Source organism: Pteropus medius, unplaced genomic scaffold, assembly GCF_902729225.1.
Source record: "Pteropus medius unplaced genomic scaffold, Ma_sr-lr_union100, whole genome shotgun sequence".
Lineage (NCBI taxonomy): Eukaryota > Metazoa > Chordata > Mammalia > Chiroptera > Pteropodidae > Pteropus > Pteropus medius.
Window position 1 is genome coordinate 30,404,937 of NW_024355205.1, and position 13,175 is coordinate 30,418,111.

Below are 13,175 nucleotides of genomic sequence, written 5' to 3' on the forward strand. Positions count from 1 at the left end.
TTTCTCTTTCTTTCTTTCTTTCTTTCTTTCTTTCTTTTCTTTTCTTTTCTTTTCTTTTCTTTTCTTTTCTTTTCTTTCACAGATTGCAAGGACCTTGTCAGCTTACAATCCCTTACTTTTTAATTTTCTTAATGCCTACAGCACCTTGTCTTCCTAGTGGTCTCCATCCTAGTATTAACCAGGCCTGACCCTGCTTAGCTTCCCAGATCAGATGAGATCGGGCTTGTTCAGGGTAGCATGACCATAGACCACTGATCTTTTTAATGTCTTTATAGGTTTGCCTTTTCCAGAAGGTCATGCAATTGGAACACAGTACTTCACCTTTTCAGACTAACTTCTTTCACTTAGAAACGTGTTTAAGATTTCTCTGTGGCTTTTCATGATTCGATAGCTCATTTCTTCTTATCGCTGAATAATATTCCGCTCCCCAGATGTACCAAAGTTTGGTATCCATTCACCCATCGAAGGACATCTTGGTTGCTTCTAAATTTTGGCAGTTATGAATGAAGTTGCTCTACACATCCGTGTCCATAAATTTTCAACTCGTCTGGGTAAATAGGCAAAAGCTACTTTAAAAAATATGATTTTTGTGCCTGTTTTCCTAGATACGTTTCAAAAGACAAAGCAGGAGGTAGAAATAATCGAAGCCGAAAGAGGTCGGAGGTTCCTTTCATTTGGGTAGGGTGGGTACACCGATCTGGCCGGATGCCACTGCGGCTCACCTTTCCACTCACTAGTCATGGTACCTTTAGGCAGTTAGATTGGTTATCGTTGACATCTTTCAAAAACCTTGACAGAAAGGTGACATATGCGTAAAAACCCTGGTTAATCAGGTTTGCTCTGAGCTTTTTCCGTAAGGTGGGTTATTATGGGATCCAGTGGGTGGGAAGATAGTGACTTTTAAAGGATTTAATTTTTTTCATTTTGTCTAATAATTATAGTTTTATACTCCTCCCTTGGTTTTATGACATTTCCCCGATTTTTAAAAGTATTTGTTTCTTTTGCATTTTCTCTTATTTTTAGTCTTCTATTTATATCGTTCTTCTAATCACTATGGTGTTCTCTAGGCTTTTGTGGCCCCAGAACTATCCAACCTCGCTTTATTATTCTTGGCAATTGTTTTCTTTTACCTCACTTTTTTAAAAGCTGTTTTTCTCCGTAGTATTTGTTCTGAACCAAATTTCTTTTTTAATGCCTTGGCATGGCTTCCATTCTTCCCAGTGAAAGAGTTTTAATTTTGCTGGAAACAAACTGGCCTTCCTTTAGATTGAAATAGTGCTGCTGAGTTATAATCAGTTTTCACAGAATCACAGTTTGGGCTATTGCTGGCACACTCTTGCGTGCGCATGTGTGTGTTTTGGAATTACCATATATGCTTGAATATAAGGTCAGGATTAGATCATGTCCTAAGTATCTTAAGAGGAAGTACCTTATAATGTCCTTGCAAAGTCTTTCATATTGACTCACTGATGACTTTGGGTGCTTTTAGAAGTCTCCTGAGGAAACCAGTAGGAAGGAAAGAAAGACATTTTTTGTGGCTTTCATAATAACCCGTAGGGACATGACCTCAAAATTGCCATGGTTTGTGAGACCACCCTAAAAACAATTCAATGAGTGGTTCACTTGTAGAGATTTTTAATGGGCACTAATTATTTAAGTGGCTTGGGTAAGAGTCCCAGCAAGTGCATGATACACAGATTCGAAAAGCTTTTTTTTTAAACTTCCAGTCAACTTGAAGATCTTGTTACACTGGAGACACCCTACCATGACTCTGTCATCCTGGTCCTGCTTGTGACAAGTTTTAATAAAATTGTTTCATAAAATATGAGGGCGTGAGAACAATATTTCTAAAATTATTTATATTAACATCGTAGTATAAGCTCTTAAATAAGAGGGCACCATCTTCCCATTGGAAAAGTGGGGAGGGTCATCTAATATTTGGGGTCACCCTGCGTTTGGACATATGTGATCCCTTTTAAAGGTTGTCATAGTTTTAACAGATTCTGTGCATTGTTTGATTCATCTGAGTCGAAGTGAAGGTATAGAATTCTTCCCTTCATTGGTTGGTGTGTTTGGATTGGGGACTATCTTTATTTCTTAGCTGCAGGGTTCAACATAGATCTATCTCCCTTTTCTCAATTCTCCAGCCTTAAAGTAACCATCTACCTTCCAATTCTGAAATCCATTGGACACTTTTTAGAGCTCACCTTTTTTCTGCACTTGACCCCTTGACCCTTCCTCCCATTTTGACCTGCTGCCCTTCGTGGTTCCTGTGACAACGGCTTCCCTCATGGTTCCTTCCCAGTCTGCTCCCCAGCGTGTTGTCCTGGACCTTTCCCCCTCATTCTGTGCCCTCTCCCTGGGCAATCTCATGTCCTTTTTCAAGGCTTAGCTTCCACTCGAGTTTGAAAGTTGGGAGTCTACAGGCCATATCTTGCCTGCAAGGTCAGCGTACTCAGTGTGGTATGTTATTGTTGTTTTAAATGCGAATTGGTTGCCAACATTTAAAAATTGGGGTCAAGTCCAGATTTCTAGCTTCTCTTAGAAAAAGGATGAGCTGGCAGTGCTGGGACAGAGCTGTGAGTGACTGTCTCTGTTAAATGGGACATTGCTTCCCCGTTTACCACAGTTCTAGCAACTGCTTCCTTTTGTCTCGAGACTTTGACGTGATGTTATTAGTTGCCATTTTGGTTTATCATGCTCACGCTGTTCTATTCCTTACAACAGAGAGATAAGAGGAAAAAAAAAGAATTCTTCTGCCCATGTCTCTATTCAAAAACGAAAAAGTAAAAGCTAGACCAAGAATGCTGTTTCCCAACAGTGGAAAAGAGCATTTGTGTGTGTGTGTGTGTGGAAAGGAAGAATATTCTTACATTTTACTATTCATGGCGTATCTGAGTTGGCAGGCTACAACTTAAGATGCTTCTGGATGTTGATGGTTTTGATGACTCAATATGTGTTTTTGCCTACATTTTTTTTTTCTTCTGAAATCCAAAACAATCTCTTTGGTATTGTAGATTCATTGGCATTTGCTGAGTACCTGGGATGTGCAAAGGTACTGGGAGTCCAGTGGTAAGCCAGGCAGGCATATTATCTTTGCTCAAGTATCATATAGTCCTCAGCACGGATTCCGCAGGCCCCTCACACTCAGCATGACCCTCATGTGTTTCTCCTTCCCACCTCCCATCGCCTCAGTATCGATGACCGAAGACCCTCCTTATCTGATTAGCAATCTTCATCCCATCTACAAACTTAATTCCCTGTGATCCTGTAAGGCTGATATATGGTCAGGTGTAATATCAGGGATTATGACACTGACTTATTTGGGCTCCATTTTTCTGCCCACCATAATATCTACGTGCTAAAAAGATTAATTTGTTATCGCCTGCCAATTTGTGGATGACATTGAGACTCCATGCACAGAGGCTGTAGGGCTAACAAATTATATCTGTGTTCAATTGTTTTTAAGCTGCTGCCCCAAGTCTGTTTCTTCCTCTGGCTGGTGTCTCCCACCGTCTCACATTTGTGTTTCCTTGACAGTTCAGGCAGCGCCCGTCCTGACGATGCCTTCCACTGTCTCCTAAGTGATTCTAGGTTTCAGCTTTGGTCTCATTTCTTCCTGAAACTTCTCGTGATCTGTTCTGCCCTCAGAGATCTTTGTCCTCTCTGAAATCCTCTAGCTGTTTTCATCTGCAGCAATTAACTGTATCATGTTTTATAAATATTTACTTACTGATTGTGCACATTTTTAGCAGAAAGCTTTCTGGGTTGGTTCAGAGTGGCTCAAAAACAGGTCGTTTTCCTTCAGAAGCAAAATGTTATCTCACTACTTCAAATGCCTATCTGAAATGTTGTGTGGTTTTGTTTATTTCAGAGACTTGAAGATAGAAAATTTGCTACTAGATGAAGACAATAATATCAAGCTGATTGGTATGACTTTTTTTTTTCCCTGACTGTTTTTGTTTGTTTTAAAGCAAGATTATTCTTTAAATGTTGTGTTGTCAATTTTTAGTTATGTATTTCTGGATTGACTTAGAAAGTTATTCCTGGTCTATTTTTTAATCCCCAGACAATGCTTCTAGATCACTTCTTTTTACCTCCAATATTTAATAATGATTTTGAAAATGAAAATTAATTTTAATAATAATTTAATCATAATTAGAAAGGTAAATGCTATGAAGTAACCATAAAATGATGGTTACATGTCCTTTGTATTATTCAAGCTTCAGCTTCTCCATAAATCCAGATGGATCTTGACTTTTATAGGGGTTATTTTTATTTGGATTAACCATAAAACTTCTCAAAAAATAGTAGAAAATAGTTTGGTTCAGAAGTGCTGCCCTTAGCTCAGCCAAATCTTATTTCACTTTTCAATGAATGTTGGGACACTGAAATAATGGGGAACACAATTTACCTTCACTTTTAATATAATCTATCCGAGCCCAATCATACAACGGTGGTTGTGCAGAGAGACATCCCCACAGAGGGATAAGTTAGAGGTCTGTACAATCAGAAGGAGGTTCCAGGAGACAGTGAGTCATAATTGGTTCACAGTTCAGAGTCCATAAGTGAATTCACTTCGTGGTTCATTCTCTAGATGACTTCCATTTTTGTTTGCCTGTATGAAAATTTCCAGGGCACCATTTTTACACCCAGATGTTAGCACCGTCTTTCACTCCTCTCTTTCCTTTCTTTTCCCACCTCAGGTGCAAGTAATTTCTTCCACCTCGATGGCTTGGAAAAGACTTTCTGTTAGGGGATAGAAGGGGCAAGAGAACTTTGTGAATTTAGCTTTTGTACTCAAGAAGGAAATTTTGTTTGGCAAATGCCGAAAACTATCTCAGGACTTTCTAAAACATACCATTCCAATATCCAGTTAGATGCTTTGGACTCACAGTTGGCTCCCAACACAGTATCAGGCAGGAGGCTTTGGGGACTCCAGACCCCTCGGCTGGGTGATGAAGCACCATTGACAGGTGCTGATGAATATACTCGTGACTAGAAGACTAAAAATGAAGAGGGAACCAATTTTTTTTTCTTAAAAGATTTTAGAGAATGTAGTTTTAGAAGATTCTTGGACAATTCAAAGAATTTTCTTTTTATCAAATTGTTTTGCTCTTGCATTTTGGTTGTCCTGTGGGCCAAATATGGCAGCATTAAACAAGGCAGATGATGAAATACCTGCAGGATGTCTTTCTGGTCCTCGTTTCTGGGATCAGTGGCGTTAAACCAAGGCACGTCTCCATCAGGGGAGAGGAATGGAGGAAAGGAGGCTGTTTTAGGTTCCTTAGCAGGCTGACCTGTAACTTGTCTTCGGAAAACGTGCAGGTGATGGGGACAGGGTTGCCCTAACAGCAGCAGAGATTGCAAGTGAACAGGCTGTGTGAAGGCCAGATGTGTGTTACAGCAAAAGTTAGAATAGTTCACTTCCGTGCATCATCTAGATTGAGGCTGGTAACTCTAGCTCAGTGCAGTCTGCTGGTGGGTGGTTTCCATATCCCAATGCTGCACTGTCCATACTGTTTCTTTCCTTCCCTTTTGCCTTTTTTTCTGCCTCTGCACCTATCCTCTCTTCTCTCTCTCCAAGGAATAGCCCTAGATGACCATTTAGAAAACTAGAATAAACAGTGTTGAACAGCACAGACCTTTTATTGGTTAGAACTTTGCTCAGAAGATTCTGGAGGAACCAATCACTGTAAATGGTGGCTGTATTTATAAGTAGCTTACAGATGGGCCCCATAACAAAACCTGCACAAATAAGATGAAGAATGAATGTACCTAGATTAGAGCCCCTGTTCCCCTAGGCGTGAGTGGGATGCTGGTTCTTTGGGTACTGGGAGCCATTTTATTCAAATGCTTAAGAGTCATCACCTCTCAGCTTGGCTCCCAAATGGACATTTCAGCTCTTTGGGCCCAAATGGGCCTCTCAGGAACCAGAATTCCCCAAATTGCTAGAAAGGAGGCTCTGATAATTAGATTTCCTTTGATTAGAAGTTTTCACGTGGCGTTCAATTCTGTCATGACCAGGCAAAACCAAAGAGCCTTAACTCGTACCCATAATCAAAGGGGACGTCATACCACCCCACAGGGCAACTGGAAATTGCTTTTTGTTCAGCAGAATCTGGATTTCTTCATTTTTTCATAGATGGGATAGGCTGAGGAGGGAAGGGAAGATTCTGGAGGGATGAAAGGCCCAGTGTCTTCTGGGTTTTCCTGTACCTGGGTTGGGCAATTTGGATCAGATGTCTCCGCGATGGTCTTTTCGCAAACTTGAAAGCCCTTTGAAAGTTTCCTTCAAAGGAGTTTCACCTAATTGTTTTTCAAAGGTTGATTATCGTTATTACCATTTCTTCTTAATAGTTTCTCTTTCTTTGAAATAATAACTTTACTGAAGTCATGTAAGCCATGTTTCCAATGAACTAGAATTAACCCGGACTAAGATTTGATTTAATCAGGACTTTCCCCTTCAAAAACAAAGCGGTCTGATGTTTGATAGTTCAGTATCATCTTAAAATGTCAGAGCCGCCAACTTAGAACAATATTGTACTTCAGTTTTCCAAAGCAACTTTCAGTTGGGTGTTTTTGAGATTCATTTTGCTGCTCTCAGAAAATTGAGTAATCGTCGGCTTACGTATTTACCAAATCAAATGGAGGCCAACTTGTGTGACGTTACTGGGACCTTCTCTCTGATTTCACAACTTTAATTATAGGCATATGCATAAAATTTTAATGATTACAATTACGAATGTGAAACGTACTGGTTACCTTTCTACACATATATTTTAAATTAAACTCTTTTGGCTGGGTCAACATAAATCACTTAAAATGCAGATTTTATCTCTTCCACTCCCCAAACCGTCTGCTAATTTGTCGTCTTGAAACTGTGCTTAAGACAAGGCAAGCCACGGTATCCCCAAACTTGCCTGGGAACCGTGTGGGGTGATCGGGCCTCTTATCTTGCTTGCCCCGCCCTGTCTGTTGTCAAGCATTTCTTTACAGACCCAGGTCCAGGAGCTGAGGAAGCGCTGTTACTGGAAGGAGATTCGAAATGGTGTCTTTTGCTTTAATCTCGGAAATCCAGAGAGACCAGTTTGCTGAGACTCCTAGAAGATTGGGCCTCTAACCTGACTGCTTATCACACGTCTCTTAAAATGTTTCCCCAAATAATATAGTCTTTATTCCACGGCGCTGTCTCTGCATTTCGCCACAGCGGGTGCTCCCGATGCATTCGTTGTTTCGTTCACATCTCTTTGGGTTGATTTTCAAACCCAAAGCGTTTAAATGGCCATCTCATTTAAAGCGCAATGTGATTTTTCTTCCTATAAAAATATTCACACACGCCCCCTTCTCCCACTTCAGTGATACTGGGTGGAGCCTGAGCACAGAGGCCCCTCAGACCCTTTTCAACAGAGATCACTTCCTAAGATAGGAATCAGAGCGGGCTCCTGAGGGGCCTTCCTGGGCACGTGACATGGGACCTATGGGTCACTGGAATAAGGAAATGGGGACTGGGCGAGGGCGGGCCGTGGGAGAGTAGGGAGCAAAGGAAGAGAGGAGAAGGAGGCTGTGAGAAAAAAAAGAATGAATCGTAAAAACAAAGGAAGAGTGTGACATGCGCGGACGCAATTTCCGGTTGGTTTGCCGATCCCGATGGTAGGTTCTGATTCTTCGTTTCCAACCCCGAGGTGGAGACTTTGGGTGACTTTCAGAACCTCGAAGAACTCTGCCAAGATGGGGTTCGGAAAAGCGCTTTGTCAGGAGTTTTAGTGGCGCTCCCCGGACTCACAGCCCCGTGCCGTGTCTTCCTTCCCTGAGTTTTCCCACGCCTTTCCCTGTACTCATTCATCTGGCAGGTGGCCACACGTTAGAGCCAAGGAGAAAACGCAATTGCGGAATGAGATACAAATCCGGCTGGTTGAGAAAGCGCGAGGGTTTCGTTCAAGACGTGCAGCTGGTCTCTGACCGCAGCCCCTTCAGGCTCTGTGGGCTGACGGTCTTCTGTTGGAGAACGAGAACCATAAAATTTACATCGAAATTCAAAGGAGGAACCGTGATCTTAATTCTCAGCTCAGAAAAGATTGGAGAATATATCAGATGAGGACGGAACACAAACGGCTCTGTAATTACCTGCCTTTAAGATCAAAAGCAAACACCGCCCCGAAGGCAGAACTTTGGGGCCCAGGTGCTTTAGATGCATTGGGTTCTTCTTTTCTCTTCCCAATTGCCTTAATCATCCGGAACGAAAAGATGCTATGAGGTCACTTAGCCTCATTCTTATTGCTATCTTTCTGGCATTATTTTTCCAGCCAACATTCAGCGTTGTCTAAATCACTGGGGGTGTTTTTTTTTTTTTTTCCCCCCTCTTCATATCACCATATGTTGCATGCATTTGGGAGCATTTTTAAAAGACTCGCATGAGATGAAAACATTCAGCTGAAAAAGTCAACTCTAAATGGTGGGATCACATGTCACTTGGGGTGTCGCTGACATCAGCCAGAGAAAATCAGTCTTCCTTCAGCTTTTCCCCCCGCTTGGCCACTTGGAAGCTGGATCGCTGACCCCAAGGCCCTCTGCTTGTTCTCGCTTCCTGCCTCAGTCCTAGAAAGCAAAGCCTCTCTTTTTCCTGGATGACTCATTTCCAAGATTTGATATAAACATGTTTCGGTTCAACATTCTTTTAGCCCTAGCTGGATTTTATAGCGAGGCCTGATGTAAAATGTTTCCAGTTAAGCCAAGGAACCACCAGCTGACATCCTTGTGTCTTGAGGCTCATATCCAGGGGTTATAGTTTGCAGCTGCTGGTTTTCCTTTTGGATGCTAAACGATGTGTTAGCCTGAGAGAATGTTTCCTTTCCTGCTGCCTTTTTTTTTTTTATTATTATTATTATTCCTTCTTCATTTCCACAATTTTCTAATTCGGAGCTGGTTTTCTCCTCCCCTCTTCGCAGACTTCGGTTTGAGCAACTGCGCAGGCATCCTCGGCCACTCGGACCCGTTCAGCACGCAGTGTGGCAGCCCCGCCTACGCCGCGCCCGAACTTCTTGCCAGGAAGAAATATGGCCCCAAAATTGACGTCTGGTCCATGTGAGTTATTGAGCTTATGAAAGCGAATGCTCCCTCCTGCTGTCTCTGCTGTCCCTTATGAAATAACATTCGAGTATTTGATGAGAATGTATTATATTATAGGCTTTGGGATATACATTCAGTGTATATCCACAAACTGCCAGAAAGTGCTTTACCAAAATTCATTTAGGTGCTGGGAAGACAAGATAAGAGAATGGAGTCCTATCCTCACAGATCTCACGTCTGGTTTCTCGAATCACTCATATCTTCCCCCTGCTTCAAATCCTCCCAGGCTTTCCATCAGCATCCCAAGAAACTGAGCCTGGGTGCCCACGCCCTACTCCCTGCAGGACCCGCTCTGCCCCCTCTCCTGCCTCTCCACCTCCTACCCTCGCCCTCTGCTCGCGGTTCCCCAGGCTCGCTGGCCTCGGTTTCACCTCTCCCATCTCTGGGCTTTTTGCTCACCTCTCTCCTTTGCCAGGAATGCCATTTCACAGCTCTCCAAATGGCTTACCCATCCCCACGGTCAAGTTTTAATCCAGTGCCACCACTGCAGAGGCCATCTCGGAGTGCCCTGTCCAAAGGGTCCCCCATGACTCTGTCTCCTCACCCATCATTTTCTTGCTTCTTAATCGATTTATTGTCCGACTCCCCAATAAGTAGTTGAAGGAATGAGACATGGGGTTGTTGCAGCGGCTTTGGTCACGGAATCCAGGTCCCTCGTGGTCCTCTCATCATCATATGTGAATAGTACGGGGGGCCATGAAGAGTCCTGGATTCTGGGGTAAGGACTAAATTCCTTGACGTTGAGGAAATGGGCTTTAGACGGACAGTGGGTGGGCTCCCGATTAATAAAAAGGAGCCAGAGATGGGAGGGGCTAACCAAAAGTGTGTTGTTCTAACACATTTTTGGAATTCTTCGACTTCTGTCCATTTGACTACACACCCCTTGTCCAGGTTGAAGAAAAGCTAAAGTTTGCTGCGTGCTTGGTGAATGGCAGGCCCTATGTCATTTAATTTTCATGGTAACCCAATGAAACTGTCACTTTCTATTATCCCGGTTTTATCAAAGGAGAAACTGTTCATAAGGAAAATTAATAAATTTTCTCAAGGTCAGGGAGCCACTGCGTGGCGGAGCTGAGATCTGAATCAGGCTGTTTCTCCGGGGTCTTGAGATAAAGTACTGAATCTCGAACATGGTGTACGTGGCCCTTGCTTGGCTTTGGTGGCTCGTTGGAAGCCATTGTCCCTCGCCCTGACCTCCATTCATTCTAGAGCTGACTCTACACTGTTTCCTGTCCCTTGAATGCAGCCCTCCCCACTCTAGATTCCTGCCCTTGCATGCACAGTTCCTTCAGCTGGGAAGTCTTTTTCCTGGTCCTGTACCTTTCCTTTTCCCCCTTGTTTTGCTGGAGGCCGGTTCCCCTGGGCAGCCCTTCTGTCTCCTGCAGGCCGGCTTGGAGGCCTCCAGTGTCTCCTCAAGTACCCTGACCTCTGCTCTCCTGGCCCTCACCCTGCGGTCACAGGGTCATTGCTCGCCTGCCGGAACCCCTTGGACTCCAGGCTGAGAGGCGGGGACCATCGTCTTGTTCCAGGGACTCCTCAGCACTTGGCGCAGAGCCTGGGCTAGAGAGGAAGGAAGGAAGGAAACAAACGAGGGAGGAGGGAGGGGGAAGGGAGAGGCATGTCATCCAGGTGAACAGATGTAGAGGGTCAGGGGCTATCACTGGCAGCGCAAGCAAACAGACAAATGTCACCAGTGCAAGGACCTAGAAGTAAGGGAAATTCTGGAAATTCTGGTGGAAGACTGAGAGGAACCAGAAACCAGAATGAGAGTCTGGGGGCTACAGAATTCTCTGCAAAATCTCAGAAAGGGCCAGCTCTCCTTGGACACCGGCTTGTCAGCAGAGGGTGAAATGAGTTAGTTGGGAATCAGCTTCCTTTCCCGAGCAGCAGCTTAATCATCCCCACTGAGCCTCAGGTCACAGGAGGGAGGCTCAGTGGTTAGCGTGGCCAGAGGCACACACCGCCTGTTAAGTGGTGAGGCTGTGCTTTGCACCCAGGGCTCTGCCCTGAAGCTTGAGCTCCTGGTTACTTCATTGCCTCTTGACAGAAGGTGTGGTTGAGACTGCAGATGGAGGGGGTGTGGTGTCTAATGACTCACCAAGGCATCTGGGGCCACACAGAGTGGGTGGGAATGGTAGCAGGAGCAGCGGCAGAGGACTGTGGGTGGTTTGGCCGGCATTGCTAATCACAGACTCTATATTGGGCCCAAGACGGCCTCAGAATCCTTCTCAGCACACTCTGCAGGCAGCCACTACCGGTGGACCAGTCACTACACGAGGTGAAATCTATTCTTGGTCCCTTCCAATGCTTGAGAATTCTCATAAGTGTCTGGCACATAATTTCTCTCAATAAATATTTATTGGGTGGCTGAATATGAATGTTTGAGTGTATAATCACCTTCATTTCTTAACAATTGAGGAACTCATTTATACTAAATGGAAAGCTTTGTAAGGGACAATTTGTACACACACGCACAAAAAAGCTGTGGAGAATGGGGAGCCTGAAAGACAGAGAGATTCAGTGGCATCATGTAACTGTGGTGACAGGGAAGGAGGTGGGGACACATAGTGACCAAACGGAAAGAGAAGACAATAGTTTGGAGGACAGGTGTCAGCTTGCTCCTGAGGTCTTGCTCTCAAGGGGACGGAACAATACGGTGCCACCAGTTGTCATGGTGACGGGGCTCAGCCCGTGGAAGGGGAACCTTCCCAGTCATAACTGGAGAAGCCGCATCTCCTCCAAGTCTGGACCTGCTGGTGGATGGAGGGAGCCCTGTGGCTGTCAGGGCTGTGGGAGAGCACTCGCACCTCGAAGCAGCACGAGGCCTCTTGTCCCCTCCTGCTAATTGTAAGATGGGAACAAAGCATTCATCCCATGTGGGGAAGCATGAGGGACAGGAGAAGCACAGGCTGCAAAAGGCAGCACTGTCTGAGGGTCAGTTAAGCTCCGGCTTTGTTTCCGCCCCTCTGCCAAGTCCCTTGACATAGGGAAGGATCCACATTAATGACCGCAGACACTCCATTTCTCAGTTTTGGGGACTCAGATTAAAATAAAGGGATCTGTCCATTGCCGCCTGCTGTGTCCCTATCCATTAACCCAGAAGCCGTGAGTCCACCTGGAAATAACGGTGGCATCGGGAGAGAGCGGGGAGGGGAAGCTGCAGGAAGGATGGAGATGACACAAGACCAGGATGTTCGGATTCTTGCTTGCCTCCTCCACCCTGGCTGCATGGCGTGGTTGGGCTGCTCCTGGCTGCATGGATATTTCTTTGCTGTCTTCCACTTGCTTGTATTTTTTTTCCACGAACGTGATGTGCAGCAGCAGGTCTTCCAAAAAGCTCTCATCAGGCTTCATTCTTAGTCCTGGTGCTCTAAATTAACATACGCGAAAGCCTTTGCTAAAGGCTAATGCACCATATAGACATTCCTCTTTAGTTTATGACGGTGTAGCTCTGGAGGCCCAGGTGGGACCTCCAGGTGGGACCTCCAGGTGGACTGAAGACTGCAGCCCTACGGGTCCCTGTCTCGGTGCCCCGTGGTGGGAGTTGAGGTGGAGATGCTCACCTTTGCTCGGGTACGAAGGATCATGTTTTATTCTTTCTTTCTTTTTTTAAAAACAATACCTACAGCACCTGGTCTTCCTAAGTGATCTCCCATCCAAGTACTAAACAGGCCCGACTCTGCTTAGCTTCCGAGATCAGATGAGATCGGGCATGTTCAGGGTGGCATGGCCGTAGACTTATTCTTTCTTATAAACGAGGTTTCCCTGGAGCAGCTCTGTGTCAGAGTCCCTGGAACATTCCCAGGGGATGAAGCTGCATGAGCCACGCCTAATTCACAGGGACGGCATAAATTAGGCCCTTTTTAGAAGCTGTGATAAAGCTTAAAAAACAAAAGGAGACTGCGTGAGCAACATATGGCTGATCAGAAATTTGTTCGTTCGGCAAATATTTGTCAAGCCAGGCACCGTGCCGAGCTCTGGGTACACGCACAGAGGTGAGTACACCTGCCTTGGTCAGGCCCTGCGCCTGTAATAATCCTCGTTAA

General features: G+C 44.7%; 1 protein-coding gene and 2 pseudogenes across 2 annotated transcripts in view; 1 reads left to right on the forward strand and 2 right to left on the reverse strand.

The window, feature by feature from the left end:
• HUNK (hormonally up-regulated Neu-associated kinase) overlaps positions 1 to 13,175 on the forward strand; it is a 98,385-nt gene that overhangs the window by 46,215 nt on the left and 38,995 nt on the right. For both annotated transcript variants that reach the window (XM_039857321.1, XM_039857322.1), the window contains exons 3-4: positions 3,875 to 3,930; positions 8,949 to 9,084. In XM_039857321.1, coding sequence (XP_039713255.1) covers positions 3,875 to 3,930; positions 8,949 to 9,084 — 192 coding nt within the window. The remainder of the gene's footprint in view (positions 1 to 3,874; positions 3,931 to 8,948; positions 9,085 to 13,175) is intronic.
• Positions 133 to 249, reverse strand: LOC120599188 (uncharacterized; annotated as a pseudogene).
• On the reverse strand, positions 12,749 to 12,867 carry LOC120599191 (uncharacterized; annotated as a pseudogene).